Source organism: Aquarana catesbeiana, linkage group LG10, assembly GCF_042186555.1.
Source record: "Aquarana catesbeiana isolate 2022-GZ linkage group LG10, ASM4218655v1, whole genome shotgun sequence".
Taxonomy (NCBI): Eukaryota; Metazoa; Chordata; class Amphibia; order Anura; family Ranidae; genus Aquarana; species Aquarana catesbeiana.
Window position 1 is genome coordinate 20,788,330 of NC_133333.1, and position 14,855 is coordinate 20,803,184.

Genomic DNA, 14,855 nt, shown 5'->3' on the forward strand with positions numbered 1-14,855 from the left:
CTAGATTTAATTCCAATCATCAATCCTCTGCCCTGCTAGACCGGTCCCCACAGCATCCTCTCTCCCATGCTCCGCCAGTCTAAGGTCTTAAAATCATCAAGATAAAGGCAGGGTCCTTAGCTCCTCACTGGACATGAGGCAGCCAGCCAAGGGGCAGTTCACCACCAGAGCATTGGAGAGCATTGTTGCCCAGGGAAGCGAAGGTTTAGTTAAATAAAGTGCTTTTACTCCCCCCCCCAAGATTGTCTTTGAAGTTCTATTAGCTTAATGTCATTAGGTGACATTAGGTGAGGAATATCATAAATTAAACCTAATTATATAATAATTAAAAACTGTATATAGTTATTACAGAGTCTTCAAATTATATCCAAAGCCAACACTTTTTTTTTTCATTTTGGATAAACTATAGACCATTTAAAGCCCTTTTAATTTTTTTACCCCATTGGGAATATTTCCCTTACTTCTTGTCTCTGAGCAGAAAAAGAAGTCAAAGGAAAAATCTTTCCAAAGTGTCGGATGTTCCCTCTTGGACAGTTACAACTGGCACAAGTGTCCCCGCTGGATGATTTCTCCTCCATCTTTGTTCCAATGGCAGTTGTAAGATGTTGGATTTTTTGGGGACCGGGTCTCCAGAACGAAATGAGAGAAAGAAAATGTCTTTGTTGGGAACACAAGGCAATGAAAACATGACCCCATCCAAAACTAAAAAAAAAAAAAATTTGGCTTTTAATTTGCTTTAAAACTTTATTAAAATAATTAACAGTTATGACTTTCTTGTTTTTCTCATTTAGAGCAGCAGTGTGGTCAACAAGGCAACAGTTACAAAGTAGATGAGTCCATTGTACAGGCCAGCGGCTCCATTGCTGCAGTACATCGCCATGTCAACGTTTAAACCACTGAGAGAATCCTTCTGGTTGCCCAGTATATCACAGAAGCTTCCAGTGGTGCAGCCACGGATAGCTTCCTTCATATTGATTGTTCCTGGAGGAATGTGTGGAGGGAAATAAAAACACCACATTTAGGTAATATGATACTTTGTATCAGTTCATACACTGTTCATTAAAGGGTATTTCAAGATTGAATGTTTATCAAGTTTTTTATACTGTGGGGAAGGCCCTCATACTGGTCTATGTCACACATTGGGGGTCTATCCTGACTATTTGTCCTGGTGACCATTGGGTGGAGGGTCTACCCTAACTATTTGTCTTGGTGACCATTGGGGGGATCTACCCTAACTGTTTGTTCTTGTGACCATTGGGTGGGGGGATCTAACTTGACTATTTATCTTGGTGACTATTGATCTTTGGATGGGATGAATACCAACTTGTACTGTGACATACTGAAGCAGAGTATGATCTCCTCCCTTCGGAGACTGGGCCGCAGGGCAGTATTCCAACATGATAATCCCAAGCACACCTCAAAGATGACCACTGCCTTGCTAAAGAAGCTGAGGGTAAAGGTGATGGACTGGCCAAGCATGTCTCCAGATCTAAACCCTATTGAGCATCTGTGGGGCATACTCAAATGGAAGGTGGAAAAGCTCAAGGTCTCTAACATCCACCAGCTCCGTGATGTCGTCATGGAGGAGTGGAAGAGGACTCCAGTGGCAACCTGTGAAGCTCTGGTGAACTCCATGCCAAGAGGGTTAAGGCAGTGCTGGAAAATAACGGTGGCCACACAAAATATTGACCCTTTGGGCCCAATTTGGACTTTTTCACTTAGGGGTGTACTCACTTTTGTTGCCAGCAGTTTAAAAATCAATGGCTGTGTGTTGAGTTATTTTGAGGGCACAGCAAATTTACACTGTTATACAATCTGTACACTCACTACTTTACATTGTAGCAAAGTGCCATTTCTTCAGTGTTATCACATGAAAAGATATATTAAAATATTTACAAAAATGTGAGGGGTGTACTCACTTTTGTGAGATACTGTAATATATATATATATATATATATATATATATATATATATATATATGATGTACATGGTCCGAATATGGCCATATTGCCATATAAGGTCAATGATGTCACCAGCATTTTTCCGTGTTGTTACATGCAGCTGCGGGGCAGGAAATTCCACGGTCGAAGCTGATTGGGATGGCAGCCTTCTATCATGTGGCAGTTTCCCATGGGTTTGGCTGAACTAAGTTTCACCCAAACCCAATCCCTATTAAGGAGAACTACAGAAGCATTTTAGGATAAGGTTATATAAGGGAATACATGAGTTTGTATGTTTTGATCCCAAATGAATGGACTTTTGGACAAGTCCACCAAGCATTGACAACTGTCTAAAGATGGCGTTACCCTCCAAAACATAAATGGTATGCATTTGGAACATATTTAGGTACGAGGTGGTACCTTCACCTAAGAATTACTTTATGTCTGTAAATTTCATACTGTTAATTACAAAGCATTGTACTAGAGTAGTAAGATGTTAAAAATACAAGGAAGTGAAGAAATACAGCAAACTCTAGGGAATAGTCCAGGTTCACCCTCATGCAACGTACCAGTTAGTGTTCTAGCCATACGTCCACATTTAGTCTGATCCCCGGTGCATTCTATTTTATCCCCGGTATAACAGTAGTCAGATGAGTCCGAATAACATGTCCGACATGTCAGCCCGTTCTTTATTGAGCTGTCCACTGGTACTAAAGTAAAGCAAATGTTGATAAGCACTTGAACAATATTGTATATGAGAACCTAGTCAACAATATCAATGCTATCCTATAGACAAAGCACATTGTTTCTGCATTCATAATCCTGCCTGTTCGCCCATTTTTTTTTTGTATATAAAGTTCCACTTTGGGCTCATTTACACTTGCTTCAACAAGGCTTCAACAAAATGGTTGAAAGCATGGTAGCAAAGCAAAAGCAGGTGTAAACAGGACTGTAAGCTAACCATTTTATTTAGTGACGGGAGCTTTGACTGGCGTTCAGAGAGCTTTAACAAAGCCTGTCCGAAGCCATGTTTTGAAGCAAGTGTAAACTAGCCCTAAAGAGCTATTTTAAAATTAGCTTACAGATTCTGCAGCTGAAAACATCAAATATATATATATACACATATGTTTGAGGAGAGAAAGAAAGCAACAAGCCAGGGAGATGTAGAGGTAGAGGAGAAAGAATGCAATGCCCGTATAGACATGAATGTATATGAATGCTGGATTTTTTAATATTTAGCTCTGGTGATGAGCAAATTTTCCCAGGTTTGTGCTCATTTTGCCGGGAAGATAGAAATTGGCCAGTAGTTTGCTTTGGTTGCCTCTTTTCTTGCTGATGCAAAATGGTCCTGCCACTTGCTAATTTCTGTAGAACGGTGTTTCTCAATTCCAGTCCTCAAGGCGTCCCAACAGGTCATGTTTTTAGGCTTTCATTATTTTGCACAGGTGATTTGATCAGTTTCACTGCCTTAGTAATTACCACAGTTGTTTCTTCTGAAGGAAATCCTGAAAAAATGACCTGTTGGGGTTGCCTTGAGGACTGGAGTTGAGAAACACTGCTATAGAAAATGCCATCCTCTGACACACTTGATCGAAGGCTGGTTTGACACAGCTGCCTTATGAAGAGCTGACAGCCTATGTACCAAGTGCCCGGATGATCGAGAATGAATATTCGCTGTCCTAACACTGAACCGCCTCTCTGCCAATCAGGTGTTTGGGTCTGTTATTTGTCACCTGATTGGCTGAAACGACGCCTGACAGGAGAGGATGGGTGGTGTCTAATGGAGGGAACTGTTTGGAGGACACCGCTCACCACAGTCACCCACTGCCCCACCGAGACAGGGTAAGTGCCAGGCAGGCAGCGAGTGGGCGGGGGGTCACATTTGATGGCACAGTGGCTGTATTTGATGGGCACAGTGGCAGCATTTGATGGCACAGTGGCAGCGTTTGATGGGCACAGTGGCGGCATTTGATGGGCACAGTGGCTGTGTTTGATGGCACAGTAAGGCTGCAATTGATGGTTTTTCTTTTCAGTATTTTTCAGTTTGTTTGCGCCCCCCCAAAAATTTGTAGCACCAGCTGCCACTGGTCCCAACTCTATAAATTTTGAGAGCCTCCGTAGTAGAAGCACATACATAATAATGGGTAGGTAGAGCAGGGAGCCTACTCCTCCCTAAAGGCACAGGGACGTACTGGACACCCAGCAGATAGCACAATGGCAATGAAGATGTCAAGTGCTTCCCCTCACCAGTATTCCAACAGTACAAATGGCCACTGCCCCCACTTATAACTAGCATGTCGAAGAAAATCTAAGAAAGTTCCCAGCTCAACTTACCGACCAGCCTGCAACCAACCAAATTATCCTGTCTAACAGTATGAGTTAAAAACATGCATGCTCCTACTGCAAGATATTTTATTTCTTACTATCTTCATATATGAAATATGCTCTTGTGCACATATATTTGACTAATCATAGTGTAATGCCGCGTACATACGAGCAGACTTTTCGAACGGACTGGTCCGACGGACCGAGTCAGGTGGACAATTCGACCTTGTGTGGGCTTCATCAGACCTGCAGCTGACTTTTTTCGGTCATGTTTCAAATCTTTACGTCAGAACTCCGCCGGACCCAGTTCCTATAGAAAATTCCGCTTGTCTGTATGCTAGTCTGACGGATGAAAACCGACGCTAGGGCAGCTATTGGCTACTGGCTATCAACTTCCTTATTTTAGTCCGGTCGTACGTCATTACGTACGAATCCGTCGGACTTTGGTGTGATTGTGTGTAGGCAAGTCCATTCATTCGAAAAGTCCATTGGAAGTCCTTCAAAAGTCCGTTGGATAGTCCGTCGGACCAGTCCGGTCAAAAAGTCTGCTCGTGTGTACGCGGCATAACAGTTCAACTAATTACCGTATTACATTTCATTACCTTTGTGCTATACAGACCCTGGTTCTTTATATATGCCAGAACCCATGTGCACCCCTTTGAATAACTTCAGACCAGGCTTAGAACAGTTAATGTAATTTTACTGAAAAGACTTCGACATCACAGTCCAATATGAACAAGTCCAATCCCTAATCCTAACTCCAGTTGTGTGGCTGCCCAGGCATACCTCTATGAAGTGTTAGTCCATGCTGGTATTCTCCATTGCTTGGAAGTCCTCCAGAACCCCTGCACCTTTAGTGGACTGTAAGGCGCAGCATTCCTAATACCACGAGTCGAGGCAAGAGTGGGAACATGATGAACCCTGGACCTCAGCCTTCCCCTTTTATACCACAGGTGGGCTGACTGGAGTCAAAAAGCCCGGGAACTGAGTACACATAACTTAACCCTTTCCTCCAGCCTGGGCCAGCTGCTAACTCGATAAATCAGCATGACCACAGCCTGCTTATGAAACACCCTCCTAGGTAGGTTGCTAAGATGTACATACAGTAGTTCCATAGTTGCCAACAGTCCCGATTTCCCAGGGTCAATCCTGATTTTGGGACCCTCGACCCGATCAGGGGCCGTTAGCATGGCTCCTGCTTAACAGGAGACTGTGAGGTAAAATATAGCAGCTCTCCTTTCTAACAGGGAAGCTACATTTTTTTCATCTAGGGAGTCCTGTGTGTTTCACAGTTCTGCTGTATCTGTTGTGGATCATCTGTATCCAGGCAGTTTTGGAAATGGCTGGATGGACAGGAGTGACTCATGCAGATTAGTAGCATGAATATGAATGCCATCCCAGCCAATTACAGGCATAGGGTCCTCCATGCATGCTGGTAAGGATATTTATATCCGGTGAGACATACAGGAAGGGGTCTTTGCCCAGAGAGGAGAGTCCAGCTGAGGAGGTGGCACTCTGCCCTCCTCAGCACCTCCTGCCATGTGGCCTCATGTGGGAGGCCTGGAAGTTGGACCCAAGTGTTCTAAAGAGCTTACTGTGGGGAGCCGTGCCTGAGAGGATCTGTTTGAGACTCTGCTGCTGGATGAGTGAAAGGAGACAACCATTCGGTCCTGAGGCCTTGTGAGTACAGATTGCAGAGCTCTAAGGACCTTATTCTTTAGGCTATCCCTCTGTGCTAGGAAAGTCAGCTACTGGGTTCAGCAGAAAGGGGATACTGGCTAGTGTCCTGAAGAGCAACAGTCCATAATCCTTACAGAGGACTTGCTCAAGAGTGCGCGGTGCATCAAGTAGAAATTCCATAGTTCAGTAAAGAAGTTGTCCTCAATGTAATAAGTTGAATCTGGAGTATCTGAAACACATTCCCTTCCCTATCCAAGGTCTCAATAAAACATCAAAAACAACCAAAAACCCCTAGACTGATTACTGTAGTAACAAGCCTAAGTGTGTGCCTGGCTATGTAAAATACTGTGTGCCTGGTTGAAGAGCTGAACAAGAGAGGATACTAGCAGCTCCTACAGGGATGGCACTACACTTACATGCCTGTTGGCTGACAAGACCATTTTACTTCTTAGTTATCCATTGAAGAACTTAATCATGAAAGAGACAGAGAGAAGGTTAGAAAGAGAGCAATAGATTTTTTGGAATTTGGGTGTTGTCAAGTCTTTAATGATCCAGAAAAGGGCTCATTATGTACTTACGTTGCGGTGTGGGTGGATCGCAGTTATCAGTGGAACAGCATGAAGTTCCTGTCAAGATCTTGCCATAGATGAAGTTCAGGCTTCCAGTGACGTTACACTCACTCTGTGTTCCACATGATAAGGAATATTGTGGTGTATTTGTAGTTCCTGCATGTTACATAAGACACAGTATTACATCTTGGTAGATATCAACCACATGTAAATCAAGATCACTGTATTGTAGAGCAGACTGACATAATGTAGAATGTTTGATTTCTAAATTCCGATGGTCATCACTGAGCAACTAGCAGCGTAAGATGGTTTTAGCTTTTACTTTGTGTTAGCTGCAGTCATGTGGTCCGCAGTATAGAGAAAACTGTTTAAGAAGTTGTGTTATGGAGCAATTATACACTACACTATAAAGACACTGTTCAGGAAGTTAGATTATGGATGGTAATGCTATGAAAATCATGAAAGGTACCCCATGTGTGGACATTATCTTTATTCCAGGTAACAGGCCTCAGGCTGAGAACATGTAAGAAGGTGGGCCTCAGACCAGGAGTGTAAGTGACACAATATGGCAGAGTTCCTCTCTAAAGATAGGTACGTGTGTGTCCTATCTGGAGAGGCAATGGGCCAGCTTGGCAGGAATCTCAGTCCAATCCTGGTCCCTAACATGCAACCATACAGAGGCGTAGCTTGAAGCTTGTGGGCCCTGATGCAAAAGTTGACATGCCCCACCACCCACCATTTCCACCGTGCATGCAGATACACCCACCGCACGCCAAGATATTCAAAGTGTCTTAAGAGTTTTGAGTTCCCAGAGTTCCTCCTTACATCAGAAGACAGGGATCACAGCTGGAGAATAAGAGGACAGGGATCACAGCTGGAGAATCAGAGGACAGGTATCCCTGCTAGAGAATCAGAGGACAGGGACCTCTGGCAGGTCACTTGGCAGGGCTCCTTTCCCATCCCAGCACTGTATACAGCTCCCCCCCCCACACTAAGGGATGGAATCACATTCCTTTACACATTCCTTTCTGTCAGTCTTCACAAGGTGTATCTGGCTTTTATGTTGCCGTTCTGACCTGTAAAATTCTCTGCTTGGAACGGCAGTGTAGTTGCAGTAGGCAAATACACCCTGTGAAGATCGTGGCTGACTGGCTGTGTTGTAAAGGGATGTGATTTCAGCCCTGCGGAGGAGGAACAGTATAGAGTGCTGTAATGGGAAAGGAGCTCAGCAGCCGGGCATAGCATTCAGGGTGGAGGGGGTGGTCAGGGGGCTTGGGGGGGCGCAACTTAGATCTGGGGGGGGCAAAGCCATGTGACACAATATCTGGAGCATGCAGCCCCTAGGATATTTTAAGGGATTTGTTTTAGCAGTTTCTGAATTTTTTTTGTCAGTGTTGGCAGGTGTTGGGGGAAGGTCACCTCCCAGAGGTGTGTGTCTTTTCCCCAGTTGTCAGGGAAGTGGGGTAAGCAGACATGTGGGGGTACAAAGAATCCCAGCTGGTGTCTAGGAGACACTGAGCAGTGTCTTACCTCACCAGTAACATCCGTCTCATCGTGGCTACAGGAAGGCACTCTTCTCCTCCTAACTCGCTGAGCTTGGTTACCATTCCATGTTGCCATGACACAGCGCAGACACTTCCCCATCCTGAGCTCTTCTCACCCAATGCTCCTCTCCATTCAGGAAATGGCTCACAGCTTCTCCCCAGCCAATGAGAACGGAGGGGTGTGGACTGTGGAAGGCAAAGTGGAAGCCCAGTATTGGAGCGTGGCTGTGGGGCCCTAGGGCAGATCAGAGCTGGACTTTGTGGAGGATATGATAATATGACAGGGAGGCTGCAGGGGCGGGGTTGCGATTGTGACCCCTGCAACCCCTTATGCTACACCCATATGTTCTGAACACATAGGGGTTCCCGTGTATATAGTAATAGGGGAAGATCTGGAGGACAATAAGGACAAAAAACTATGTATAAGTCAGTGGCAAACTTACCCACTATGACCTCAGTTAAGGAGGCAACACAAATTTGATCATTTGGGCATGACACAGTTGGTTCCTTACAGGGTACTGTTGAAAAATGCCAACAATTTTTGCACGAGATTGAATAACCTGTAAAATAAAAGGCAAAGTATTTTAAAGATGATCCCCAGGCTACCCAATAAATGCACAGAAGTAATAAATATAGGGAAGCTTTTTTTTTAGCCTGTCAAAGGATTCATAATTTTGACCAGTCAGTACTGAGATTTACACAGCTGTGCCAGATAGCATAGCCTAACATATTTCCCTGTGCAGGTAAAGCAGAGTTCCACCCAATTCTGTGTTTATTAAAAGTCAGCAGCTACAAAAAGTGTACCTGCTTAATTTTAATAAACAGACACTCACCTGTCCCACGGTCCAGCAATGAGGCCGTCTGAAGCCTCGCTTTTCTCCTTCTCCTCTCCGCGGCTCCGGCATTGCAAGCGTGGGCACCCGGCTGTGACAGCTTACAACTTCACAGCTAGGTGCGCACTGCGCGTTCTAAATGGCCGGCCAGTCTTCTGTGACCTGTGACGTGTCCCAGAAGATTGCAGGGAAAAAGGGGGGAGAGGAGAACTTCTGCTCTGTGCCGTGGCACTGTCAAAACTAGGTACCCTCTCCCCCCCAAAAAAAATTACATGCCAAATGTGGCATTTCCGGGGGTTTAGGACAGGAGTCCTTAAAGCGGAAGTTGCACTTTTGGGTGGAACTCTGCTTTAAGTAATTAGGTTTGGTAGTGTCCCAGCCCCCAACCAGTGACTGGACAATGAGGCAACAGCTAACTGATGAGGTTATCTTTTCTCCCCTCTCTTACTGCAGCATGTTACTTGTATTCACATGTGCATCACAGTCTGATTCCATCTCCCAGGCTGAGCTTTTCTGTACACGGTATTAAAAGCAGTTGATATCAAGACATACAGTATCTCAAAAAAGTGAGTACACCCCTCACATTTTTGTAAATATTTTATGATATCTTTTCATGTGACAGCACTGCTGCTGAGTGTACAGCTTGTATAACAGTGCAAATTTGCGGTCCCCTCAAAATAACTCAACACACAGCCATTAATGTCCAAACCGCTGGCAACAAAAGTGAGTACACCCCTAAGTGAAAATGTCCCAATTGGGCCCAATTAGCCTTTTTCCCTCCCCGGTGTCATGTGACTCGTTAGTGTTACAAGGTCTCAGGTGTGAATGGGGAGCAGGTGTGTTAAATTTGGAGTTATCGCTCTCACTCTCTCATACTGGTCACCTGAAGTTCAACATGGCACCTCATGGCAAAGAACTCTCTGTGGATCTGAAAAAAAGAATTTTTGCTCTACATAAAGATGGCCTAGGCTATAAGAAGATTGCCAAGACCCAGAAAATAAGCTGCAGAACGGTGGCCAAGACCATACAGAGGTATAACAGGACAGGTTCCACTCAGAACAGGCCTCACCATGGTCGACCAAAGAAGTTGGGTCCACGTGCTCAACGTCATATCCAGAGGTTGTCTTTGGGAATTAAACGTATGAGTGCTGCCAGCATTGCTGCAGAGGTTGAAGAGGTGGGAGGTGAGCCTGTCAGTGCTCAGACCATACGCCGCACACTGCATCAAATTGGTCTGCATGGCTGTCGTTCCAGAAGGAAGCCTCTTCTAAAGATGATGCACAAGAAAGACCGCAAACAGTTTGCTGAAGACATGCAGACTAAGGACATGGATTACTGGAACCATGTCTTGTGGTCTGATGAGACCAAGATAAACTTATTTGGTTCAGATGGTGACAAGCGTGTGTGGCGGCAACCAGGTGAGGAATACAAAGACAAGTGTGTCTTGCCTACAGTCAAGCATGGTGGTGGGAGTGTCATGGTCTGGGGCTGCATGAGTGCTGCCAGCACTGGGGGGCTACAGTTCATTGAGGGAACCATGAATGCCAACATGTACTGTGACATACTGAAGAAGAGCATGATCCCCTCCCTTCGGAGACTGGGCCGAAGGTCAGTATTCCAGCATGATAACGCCCCCAAACACACCTCCAAGATGACCACTGCCTTGCTAAAGAAGTTGAGGGTAAAGGTGATGGACTGGCCGAGCATGTCTCCAGACCTAAACCCTATTGAGCATCTGTGGGGCATCCTCAAACGGAAGGTGGAGGAGCGCAAGGTCTCTAACATCCACCAGCTCCGTGTTGTCGTCATGGAGGAGTGGAAGAGGACTCCAGTGGCAACCTGTGAAGCTCTGGTGAACTCCATGCCCAAGAGGGTTAAGGCAGTGCTAGGAAATAATGGTGGCCACACAAAATATTGACACTTTGGGCCCAATTTGTACTCACTTTTGTTGCCAGCGGTTTAGACATTAATGGCTGTGTGTTGAGTTATTTTGAGGGGACAGCAAATTTACACTGTTATACAAGCTGTACACTCACTACTTTACATTGTAGCAAAGTGTCATTTCTTCAGTGTTGTCACATGAAAAGATAGAAGAAAATATTTACAAAAATGTGAGGGGTGTACTCACTTTTGTGAGATACTGTAGGAAGGACATAGGTTACTAAAACTAGAGAGTGCAAAATCTGGTGCAGCTCTTCATAGAAACCAATCAGCTTCCAGGTTTTAAAGCTGATTGGCTACTTTGCACAGCTGCACGAGATTCTGAGTGCCCCAGATTAGTAAATCTCCCCCTGTACATCGCCATCTCATACACAATAAATGTATTCCCTTGTGTCTTGTTTCCACCTCTTATCCATGTACAATGTTTGCATGGGCAGGGTTCTGTGTCCTATGGTGTCCTGTTATTGCTGAAATTCTTTTTGCTCTACAACTGGACGTATTTGTTTTTTTTTAATTGTATTTATCTGTACCAATGTTTGCATAATTGTGTATAGTAAAATTTTTATTCCCTTCCTTAAATATGCAGAGAGATGAAAAAGGTTTGGGTTTTACAAAATATTTTTCTACTTGCGCTTTAGTTTATGGTGATTATTTTTTTCTAAATTTACAGTTGTCAGTGAAATCCTAATTGTATTTCCTGAAAATGACAAAAAAACAAGTTACCTTTCGAAGTGAAAGCGGAGAGCACAAGCAGAATTCCCAACAGCTTCATCTCGACAGGTTCACTGAATACGCGGATGTCAGAAGTAAATACTACATAGGCCGTCCTTTATTTATAGCACTCAGGTTACAGAGGCTGGACCAGACCATCAGATAAAGAGGTAATAAAGTGTATATGGAAAGAGAAAAGTGTAAAGAATTCTAATGGCAACTAAAGTTTCCAAATTTAGAACCGTATATATATATGAGGGTGAACCTGGACTATTCCCTAGAGTTTGCTGTACTTCTTCACTTCCTTGTATTTTTAACATCTTACTACTCTAGTACAATGCGTTGTAATTAACAGTATGAAATTTACAGACATAAAGTAATTCTTAGGTGAAGGTACCAACTCGTACCTAAATATGTTCCAAATGCATCGCATTTATGTTTTGGAGGGTAACGCCATCTTTAGACAGTTGTCAATGCTTGGTGGACTTGTCCAAAAGTCCATTCATTTGGGATCAAAACATACAAACTCGTGTATTCTCTTATATAACCTTATCCTAAAATGCTTCTGTAGTTCTCCTTAATAGGGATTGGGTGAAACTTAGTTCAGCCAAACCCATGGGAAACTGCCACATGATAGAAGGCTGCCATCCCAATCAGCTTCGACTGTGGAATTTCCTGCCCCGCAGCTGCATGTAACAACACGGCAAAATGCTGGTGACATCATTGACCTTATATGGCAATATGGCCATATTCGGACCATGTACATCATATATATATATATATATATACCATACCTCCTATTCTCCTAATAGGTAGAAAATGATTCTAATGTTGACGTCTACGTCTCTCAGATCACTGTATGTTCTGTAATTTCTGACTAACATAATAAATATGACACAATAGTAATTTTTGGGGAAATTGTATGCGATTTTTTGCACAAATGTTGCTATCCAGTATTTCAAAAAAGGTGGCAAACCATTATATTGAATAAAGTAATATTTTATATTGACCTGACTAGACATGAAGCATCTTTTAATAGAAGCTGACAGCTATCATACATGACAAAGTAAAAAAAAGTAAAATGTCAGGCACCTGTGAATATCTAATTATTTTGGGGGTTCACTGAGTCACTATAGACAATTTAAAGGATATAGTGCAAAATATTATATTTAGTGCTGCTCTAAATCCAATAAAGTCTATCAAACAATGCATATATAAAGTGATTGTGAAAATTTATAGTGCAATCAAATAAAGTCCATCCATATATATGGTGTGCTGAATATGTGCAACTTTTGCTGTGCAGATTCCAGTGACACTCCGCGCTCCCCTCCTGGGTCCCCCCCCCCCACTCACCAACAGTAATCTTTCAAATCGCCAGGTTTTTATCCTGTATGTGGGTTAGGGTATCACCCTTCCTGCTCCTCCAATGATCAGGTTTCCATTGTGAGTAGACACGTGCAATTCGTTTAGTTACGAATTTGTTTTTTAACCATTTGCTTACAGGGCACTTAAACCCCCCTCCTGTCCAGACCAATTTTCAGCTTTCAGCGCTGTCACACTTTGAATGACAATTGTGCGGTCATACAACACTGTACCCAAATGAAATTTTTATCATTTTTTTCCCACAAATAGAGCTTTCTTTTGGTGGTATTTGATCACCTCTGTGGTTTTTCATTTTTTGTTTAAAAAATTTAAAAAGACCGAATTTAATTTTTTTTTTTTTTATATTTTGTTATAAAATTTTAAAAAGGGTAATTTTTCTCCTTCATTGATGTACGCTGATGAGGCGGCAGTGATGGGCACTGATAGGCGGCAGTGATGGGCACTGATGGGTGGCAGTGATGGGCACTGTTTGGTGGCAATAATAGGCACTGATCTGGTACATTGATAGGCAACACTGCTAGGTGGCACTGATTGGCACCACTGGTGGGCATTGATAGGTGGCACTTGTAGACATTGATAGGTGGCACTCATGGGCATTGATAGGTGGCACTGGTGGGCACTGTCAGGTGGCAATGTCAGGTGGCACTAGCAGGGGGTACTGGTGGCACGTATGAGGCATTATTGCCTCCTCCTCTTCGGGACCGATGTCCCTTGCTGATGAACCGGTGACCGGCTTGTTTTTCTCCTCGCACTGTCAGTGCAAGGAGAAAAGAAAAACGATCACAGAGCTTTTATTTTGATCATGTGATTGTCATTGGCTGACAGCTGATCACATGGTAAGGGGACGGGACCATATGACGGCCTCCCGGGAATTCAAGTCCACGCTGTAGCCGTCATTCGGTTATAGCGCGGATATCAAGTGGTTAATGAATTTTGATAAATTTGTTAATTCCCGAAATTTCCGAATTTTTCAATTTCCGAAATTTCAAATTTCCGAATTTGGAATTTCTGAGTTTTTGAATTTCCGAAAATGTTGCAGTCCCGATAAAAATTGCAGATCATCGCCATTACCAGTAAAAAAAAAAAAAAAAATAATAAAAATGCCATAAATCTATCCCCTATTTTGTAGACGCTATAACTTTTGCACAAACCAATCGATATATGTTTATTGCGATTTTTTTGCCAAAAATATGTAAAAGAATACATATTGGCCTAAACTGATGAAGAAATTTGTTTTTGTTTTAATTATTTTTTTTGGATATTTGTTATAGCAAAAAGTACAAAATATTGTGTTTTTTTCAAAATTGTTGCTCTTTTTTTGTTTATAGTGGAAAAAAAAAAACACAGAGGTGATCAAATACCACCAAAAGAAAGCTCTATTTGTGGGGGAAAAAGACATAAATTTTGTTGGGGTACAACGTGGCACGACCGAGCAATTGTCAGTTAAAGCGACGCAGCACCGTATCTCAACAAATGGCTTGGTCAGGAAGGGGGGAAATTCTTCTGGGGCTGGTTAAAATCAACTTCCAATACACTTACATACATCGAAAAGGTTTAAACTTGCAAAATTTGCCACCTTGGCATACAAACAACCATCCCTAGGTTTCCTTTGCTCGTCCCCGCTTGATGCGTTTCGCCCCTCCTACTGGGCGTCTTCAAAATTTAAAGCATATGGAAAGGCTACTTACCTGCTCTGTGCAGTTGGTTTTGCACAGTATTGCCTTGATCCTCCTCTTCTGGGGTCCCTCAGTGGCGCTCCTGGCTCCTCCTCTTCTTGAGTGCCCCGTTGGAGAGCGGCTCTCCCTCAGGGCACTTGTGCGCTCCCCCATGTCCTGCTGCTGCATCCATTAACACAGACAGCAGGACTGTTCCCCCCTGGCTCCCACGTCATTCGATTTGACTGACAGCAGCGGGAGCCAATGGCTGTAC

The 14,855-nt window shown here is 43.5% G+C and overlaps 1 protein-coding gene across 1 annotated transcript; it reads right to left on the minus strand.

Moving 5' to 3' along the window:
- Window positions 1-377: 377 nt before the first annotated feature.
- On the minus strand, window positions 378-11,604 carry LOC141109944 (phospholipase A2 inhibitor NAI-like). Its single transcript, XM_073601197.1, has 5 exons — window positions 11,556-11,604; window positions 8,502-8,618; window positions 6,524-6,670; window positions 2,510-2,650; window positions 378-981 (listed from the first exon to the last, which is right to left on the minus strand). Exons 1-5 carry the CDS (start codon window positions 11,602-11,604, stop codon window positions 788-790), a joined length of 648 nt encoding a protein of 215 aa, XP_073457298.1. The 3' UTR covers window positions 378-787.
- Between the last annotated feature and the right edge of the window lie 3,251 nt (window positions 11,605-14,855).